The sequence below is a fragment of the Rattus rattus genome, chromosome 3 (genome assembly GCF_011064425.1).
Source record: "Rattus rattus isolate New Zealand chromosome 3, Rrattus_CSIRO_v1, whole genome shotgun sequence".
Classification (NCBI taxonomy): Eukaryota; Metazoa; Chordata; class Mammalia; order Rodentia; family Muridae; genus Rattus; species Rattus rattus.
Genome location: NC_046156.1, coordinates 12152070 through 12160126, shown reverse-complemented (window position 1 = coordinate 12160126; position 8057 = coordinate 12152070). Strand labels below are relative to the sequence as shown.

Below are 8057 nucleotides of genomic sequence, written 5' to 3'. Positions count from 1 at the left end.
GCCCTTTGGAGACTCAATCTGACCCAGCAGAAATCCCCACTCTGAACGTAGTGAAAATGGTCAGGATTTACCTCAGATCCAGTCCCAGTCATCCCAACTCTAACGCTCATGCTCTGGTCTGTGTGTGCTCTTTGAGGTCTCAAAGCCATGGGCAGGGAGCACCTGGGAGACACTCTTACCCGGAACATCTTAATTTTATTACACTGTGAAGCAACCTCATTTTCCTCCACTTGTCAGTAACGTTTCCTACTGAAGCTTGAGATTTAATGCAGTCATTTGACAGGAAGGGGGTGATCTGGAACTGTTTTCTTAGTGAAATATGTGGTGGGGAGGACCCTCCTTAGAGAAAACGTCAAGGTCAAGAAATAAGACAAGCTGGTTTCCTTCCAGAAACCTTCTGGGAGGCAATCCTTTCAAGTTGTTCCTACTTTCTTTTTTACGAAAAATTATAACGGGTAAAAATTTTATAGTTCAAATCTTTGGACCCATCCCACCCCATGGAAGCAAAGTTCAGTTTTAAGCCTGAATTTCAAGCTTGAATTGAGAGAAACATGTATCACCCCCTCCTCTATTCATCTAAATACATGAAACATCTTTCGTCTGCTTACAGAAAAAAGGCACATGAAATTTGCTTCTTTAAGGGGAGGCAAGGAATTTGTCCTGGTTCTATTTTTTGGTGGGGAGGGGTTGGGGGGTTACAGTGATGGCTTACACTCAAGTAAGCACTGTTTTATTGGCTACCATCCCACCTCTGATGAACATGAATGGACCCGGCAGGGTATTTACACAACTTGTAGCAGTTTCTATATAACGGACTATAAAAGCATCCAAGGCGAACATGAGCATAAGGCTGTATGAACTACACTTTCACAGAGAGAACTTGAGACTTTTCTTTAACTAGAAAAGGAGACTCTGTAGATGAACTGGTATCGAGCACATCTAAGCTGAACGGGTGACAGCATTCTTCTTATGACCAAAGAGGAGTGACTCCCGGAGAGCGATGGTAAAAGAACAGTACAAGCTCACCAAGACAACCAGGGATGTAAGAACTGTGTATCCAGGACAACTTGGGCAGACTCAAATCAAGTGGACAAATCAAAAAATTGTTTTTAAAAAGTTCCAGTCTGGAGCTATGGCTCAGTGGGAAAAGCGACGGCCTCACAGGCCTGAGGACCTCAGTTCGGATCCCAGCACAGGGTAGCCTGTGCTTATAACCCTGGTGCTGCAGGGAGCCACAGGAAGGTCCTGCACTCTCTGGCTAGCCTTTCTCTCTAAAGTGGTGAGCTCCAAGTTCAGGGAGCCTCTTTCTCAAAACATGAAAGTAATTAAGGACGACTATGACACCCCAAAGTAAACTTCTGACAGACACATGTGCCCATCCACAGAGACAAGTTCATCCATGCAACACGAAAGAGTGCCTGGGCGCACTCATGTGTGCACAGACACATGAGTGTGCATGTGCACGAGTACACACACACTCCCACGCAAATCTAGCCACTGTATACATAGTTCTAAACTTGAAAAGTTACCTTGCTCTAGGAGGAATCCCAGAGGGGATTGAAAGCAGCCCATGCATATCCCTCTCAGTTTGTTTTAAGAACATTTTGGCAGCAAAGATGAGTGGATTTCCAAATTGTGTTGTTTGGGGTCAAGACTAGTGAAAAATGGTTTTTCTGAACAGACCACTAACCACTTAGAAATCAAGTACTTGTTCTCACCATTTCGGAGTTCTGAGAACCGACATGGGGGAGAAACAAATGGGAATAATCGAGTGGTGCACACATGACCTTTTCCTTTCCTTACAGCATTTTTTTTTAAATTCATGATGAAAGCAGGTCTAGTTTATATACAAGAATTGGTGTGGAGTTTAAGACTCTGGAAAGAAAACCCCACAAGGCTGAAATGCCAGTGCCTGCTTTTGCAACACCCTCTCCCAGCAAACAGTTTCATAAACTCTGGGCATTTTAGCCAATCGACCGCATGGACTCTTTCTCAGATGTCAAAACCTGGACAGTGAGGTTCTGATAGAGTCAGCTGCCCCTTGGATGACATGTGATCTACGGCTTCTCTTTGAACATTTCCAGGGTCTACTGGGCCCTCCAGGGGCTATGTGAATACAAGGGAATTATTTTTCTTGGTGCCGGGGAAATAGCTCCGCAGTTCAGATGCTCTTACAGAGGACACAGGTTCCAGTCCCAGCACCCACATGGCAGCTCATAGCCATCTGGAACTACAGTTTCGGGGCTCTTTTCTGGCCTCTCAGTGTAGTGGGCATGTGCGGTACAGACGCACATACAGACAAAAAACACACACACACACACACACACACACATAAACGAATAAGTATTTCTAGGGGAAAAATAGCCTTTTAAATTCCATAGGCATATCCTGCTGTATCCATGTAAAGCGATGTCTCACTGAGAAGCATCTGAGACCAAGCTTGGGTCGACGTTGGTAGAGACGGTTACGTTACTAAACGGAAAGATCTGTCCATGGTGAAAAGTTAATTGTAAATTTTGCACCTAGAGTAAGAACTAGCCGTCATCACAAACCCTGCCATTCTGAGCAGCCTATTTTTAACGGTTCATAAACCAGGAGCATGTGCTTCAGGAGTCGACCCTTCGCACAATACTTAGAAATCTGTTGAAGGGGAAAAAAAAAAAAAAAAAAAAAGCAGGTGTATTTGTCTGTCCACATTTGTGTTACAATTATAACCCTTTCATTTATTTTTTTTTCAATATTTTAGTCCCGTCTACCACTCATTTTACAGACTTTGTGTCTGTATGGGAGATAATTAGGATACAGATCTATTCTCACCGCACAGGGCAAAGCAGGCCTATTTGCTTGCATTCTTTTACGTAACTATGGTTACAGTCTGAGGGGAGATGGGATTGGAAAGGACCGCCTTGGTCGAGTCTACTGCTTAACATACATAGAAGTGCACATCACTACTTGAAAAAATTCACATTTATTTACTGTCAAACCGTGTTAAACTTTACACTGGATATTAGTGATAGGCTTGTTATTAACAGCTTTACAACAAAGGGCTTGAAAGAGGAGCAGAGCTTTGCGGAAACAATTTACACGTCATTAGAACTTTACCATAAAATAAATTAATTACTAAATATAGGCAGAAGGAATATGGAAGAGTAATATTTCTGTTTTATTTTGTTTTATTTTATTTTATTTTATTTTTTTTATAAAAGAATAGGCACCTTTTGTTCACTAGAAAGTTTGTGAGAAGTGCCCAGTGACCCCTTCGCCCTCTGTTCCAGAATAAACAGAGGGTTGACTCAAGACCTCCAGATTTCCCCACATTTGTGCAAGGCATGGCAGGACTTCAAAGAGTTTTCTCCCCATAAAACACACTCTTTTGGCAATAAGAAATTTAAGTGTAAGAAAGGGGACTAAGCGGTCAGAGCAGACACCGTCTACAATGGGAAACCAACAAAGAGGGGCAGAAACTCACCATGGTGGGTGGGAGAAGAGACATCGCCTATTTTGTGCAACCAAGAGCTTGACACGATATTTTCTCCAAACTCTTTTTAAAATTATTTTAATGATATCTCAGTTGGACACAAATGTATTTATTTTTACCCTAGCAATAGAACAAAATATAATTTTCTTTAGCCATTAATTTTTTTTTCTTCATGAGAACAGTTCATTGTACAGTTGAGGAAACATGAGATAAGGCCTGTGGCTTGATTGCTACTGGTTAAACATGGTTTCGGTGGCTGCCTTAATGTAAAAGGTTTGCAGGGAAGTGCAAACGGGTGCAGAATCTCTCTCCTGCTTTTCCAAGTCTTGTCAGGAAAAGTAAGATACAGTCAATTTGTCCCACAGGATCTTAAAGCCTACGTCTTGTATATAATACAATGCAGGCCTACAAAACAAAAACAAAAACAAAAACAAAAAACCCAAAACAGTAGGGTTCTATTTACAGACTCAGTTCACCAACTGCCGCGGGATCATGGCTGGGAGGGTCTCCTGTTTGTTTTACAATCTCTCTACACAGCAGCAGAAACGTAAAATACCTGGTTGGCATTTCTTTTTTCTTTGTAACAAATAATTCAATTTAGTATACTCTGTGTATATACAAAGTTTTTGCATGTTTTATAAAAATTCACAGAACCGCGAGGTTCAGTCCATTTTTTTTTTCCTACAGTGGAGAACCCCCGGCCAGCAGAGCCGGTTCTACTGGCCGAGTTGGGGGGAGCTGCAGGGCCGGCTGGCACAGTCTTTAGCAGTTAATACTTGCGTGTGGCCCTAGGAATTCCTTAGCTGTACTATTAAAGACTTGTTACCAGCTGCATCTGTCCTTCCCTGACGTCCCCCTCCGGGATGCACCCTTCTTTGTTAATGGGGATGATGTAGCCATCGCTATTGCCTCTGCTGATCTGGTAGCACATTTGGAGCTGGCGGCCAGCCCCAAGATTGGGCATACTTTTGTAGTAAATGTCCTCGTTCTCGCTCCTCCTGGAGGGAGACAGGTCCTCTGCCATGTCCGGGCTGCTCTCCGGGTAGGGAGAGTCTCTTAGGTTGGGCATGCTCGTGTACAGAGAGTCTCTGTTAGGGGACTGGAGGTGCTCGTCGGCCTCGGCCGTCAGCTGGGAGACGTAGCTGTCGGTTGCCTCGGGTTTCACTTTTTTCTGGGGTTGGTACAGAAGCGAGTGAGTCCGCTGAGGGATGAGCGGCGCCTCCAGCTCTTTGTGGCGGAATTCCAGCCCTGGGTTATCACCGTGCATCAAAGATGAGGCGTCGGCCACGATCGCGTCATCTTCGCTGCTGCTGCCGCCAATCACGGGTTTAACCGGGAGCTTGAGCTCCAAGTTGTGGGTTTTGTTGCTACCCCGGAGGTTGTTGTGCACTAACTCTGAAATGATCATTTTCTCAAACGCGGTGTCGTTCAGACTTAGTCCACAGTCCACGACCTGCACGCCGTCGTGGTAGTCGGCCTTGCGCAGGGAGTAGCTGTTGTTGAAGTTACCATTTAGCGGTAGAGTATCCATGGCGCTGGTGTCCCGGGTATTGTTCAGTGAATGTCCTGCAACAGAAAAGGGCGGGGTTACCGTTACTGCCTCTGCGCCTTCCTTGAGAAACTTCACTTTTCCTATACAAAATGTTTTAATGTCGTTCAGGACAAAGTTGAATTTGACACCTAACACTCCAACAGTGCCAGTCTTTCCCGCATTCCCAACGGTAAACAGTGGCAACCCTTAGATAACAGGAAGAAGTGTTATAAAAACGGTACTGTTTTCCAGGGAGGGAAAATGGCGTACAGAATATATTACTTTATCAATTTGGGGGACACAGTAGTTCATCAATCAGGTTTTGGTCCAATTTAGACACATTTACAAACAAGACTTCGCTCCATGCCCTTGCATAGTTAATGCAAAGCGATTCGTTAGTGACGTTTACGTTTTAAAAGTACAAGACCATGGCTCATAAAATAAAAAATCAACAGAATTTGTCCTAAACAACACTAAATTAAAAAGGAACAAGCCACAAAACAGAAACCAAAAAGGCAATGTACAACAGAGGCCCACAGAACTGGCAAGCAACTTTAAACAACGTTCTAACATTTCCTTTTTCTGGAGATGAAGTTTAACACAAAAAAAAATGGGGGGGGGAATGGGAGAAAAAAAAATGGACAGATACAAGGAATTCATGTGGAACAGAGTCAGGCATCTTTCATACTGACAGGACCAGGGTCCACAAGCACCATCCAACAACACGACAGACAGCAGGTGGGGTGACTCAGTCTGGACAACTCACATTATGTCTGTCTGCTCAGCCTATGTGGCCTAAGAGTAGCTGATATATAAAAGAAAGTAAAATGATTTATTGTAACATGAAGAAGAATTCCTAAGCTTCAGCAACTTAGTCAGAGCAAGGGTTCAACAAATTAGATTTCCAGCAAAAGCAGCCTTAACTTTTCATTGAGGACTTCTTGTTCTTTTGAGTTGTGTTTGCTACTTGGTGGTATGTTTAATAGCAACGGCCTTAGGTTTCTCAAGGCCGAAGCTGGCCCACAGCCCTGCAGACTGCATCAGTCACAGTGACGGTACCACATGATCCAGCAGAGACTGCTGTGCGAGACTGGCCCAAAGACACCGTGGGCATGGAGGGCAAATGCAGAAATGTTGGAGGGTTCCTAAGTATGGGTCACAGAAAGTAAACCAAGAAGCGATATTAACTATGGAATGGGAGAAGGTGTCAGCCTCAGCTAATACATATATATTTTATTATTATTATTATGTCTAAGAGAATGAGAGATTGGGTACGTGTGCTTGAGATATGAAGAAAGATTCAGGAAGAAAGGAAACAGATGGGAACATGCGGTATTTGAATCGGAGTTGTACTTTCGACAGACACAGAGACATGTAAACTAAGACAGCACGGTGATTTCCAAGCAAATGGGGAAAAGTGAGAGAAAATTAAATGGTCTACACGATGGGAAATTGGGTTCTTCAACCTCAAAGTCCTAAAGGGGAGGGAAAATCATCTGTCTACAGAGAGGTCTGAAAAGAAAATTATAAAAAAAGAACAAATAAAAAAATAAACAAATCAACAAAGAGTGGCATGAGGCTACGAAATGAGACGGCCACTGTGAGGCTGCTGCATTGTATGCAAGGCTTGGAGAGGGTCAGGAAAACTCATTCTTGCAAGAGGAGGAGGGGCACTGTCTCTCAGTGCTCACACTCCACTCTTAAAGCTGCAGATATCTTAGAAAACTCAATGTCCTTCAAAAAATATGTCTCTGCGTGGGAGAAATTTCATGACCAATACTAACTGATGGACAAGCCAGCATTAGCCCCATGGGAACAGAGAGAGCGAGGGCTCGCCTATCAATCACTGTGTTATGCAGACTCAATCTCTACATTCGGGAAAGCTGTCCATTCCATTTGCAGCATGCCCCATGGGCTATGAAAATGGCGCTGCGATTGTTATCTATAAGGGCTTCCTTAGGTTACTTGATTAGCGTCCCTCAAATAAGTGCCACACTCTTGTGTAAGGTTACTGTTAGAACACGCTGGGCACTCTTAGGTTGTCGCACGGCTAAGATGCCCGCATTTGTTCACCCTTGCTAGGAGGGTCAAATGTTTTTGCTTTCTTTCCTTTCTCTCCTTGCTTCCAAAATAACAAGAGGCTGGGTAGAATTCAAAAGGTGTTTTCTATGATATACTGCAGATTTAAGACCTCTCTGGTTTTGAAGAGGCATCTCTTTCTGCCCACGTTCAGGCAATTCACTTGAAGACTTTGCATAGCCTGTAGCAAGATTACTGTGGGAATGCAGAAATGGTAAGTCAATTATTAAGCGTTTTGGCTGACAGTACTTCAAGGCTTTCGAGAGCAAATTATTTCAGCATTACACAGACTTCAGTGTGGACAGCATCTGCTACAGACCTCTAGGACTCATGAAAGCCACTACACAGAGATGCACCCTTGGAATTTGGTAACATTGTTGTTGTTGTTGTTGTTACTGTTGCAAATTGAGAACCACTTGCCCATAACATTTTTGTTGCAAAATTGTGAACCACTTGCCCGCTGAGTCTACTTCATGACTGCTAGGTACATTTTAATTGTGCCCGTTAAAAATCATGCTGAAAAAATTTACATTTGATAGGCAAAGTTAAGTTTGACTCCCATACTTGTCTCTCTGTAGGTTGCTAGAGGACAGCGTGAGGAAAGTAAGAGGACAAGAAAATGGAAAGAGAAGCTGCAGTTACGTTAACAAGGAATCGCAAGGAGAACAAAAACAACAGACAAACTGGAAACAAAATTCTCTGTTTAATTTCATTGCAGTTGTCACAAGTATTATAAGCTAGGTTTAGCCATAGGTTAAGATTTACCCAGATCTGAAAAAATTACTCTTAAATAGGTTTTTTAATAAGCTAATAAATATAGTAAACAGGACAGGTTTACTCCCCCCTCCCCCTATTAAAAGCCATGGGTACAGACTGAGGTAATAGTTCCTGTACCCCCAAAGTTCCTTACAAAGCAAGAACCCTCCTCCATAAAGCTGCACCATACTATAGCTTCATTCTATCCACGAT

At 43.2% G+C, this 8057-nt stretch overlaps 1 protein-coding gene across 37 annotated transcripts in view; it reads right to left on the bottom strand.

The window, feature by feature from the left end:
- Window positions 1-2949: 2949 nt before the first annotated feature.
- Adgrl2 (adhesion G protein-coupled receptor L2) overlaps window positions 2950-8057 on the bottom strand; it is a 493623-nt gene continuing 488515 nt past the window's right edge. For 30 of the 37 annotated variants that reach the window (XM_032897155.1, XM_032897173.1, XM_032897166.1 and 27 more), the window contains one exon: window positions 2950-5044. In XM_032897155.1, the coding sequence (XP_032753046.1) occupies window positions 4290-5044 (755 nt within the window). In that variant the 3' untranslated portion in view covers window positions 2950-4289. Of the gene's footprint in view, window positions 5045-5775; window positions 5815-7618; window positions 7671-8057 lie in introns of those variants that run through there. The other 7 variants (XM_032897186.1, XM_032897189.1, XM_032897190.1 and 4 more) reach the window with 3 other exon arrangements.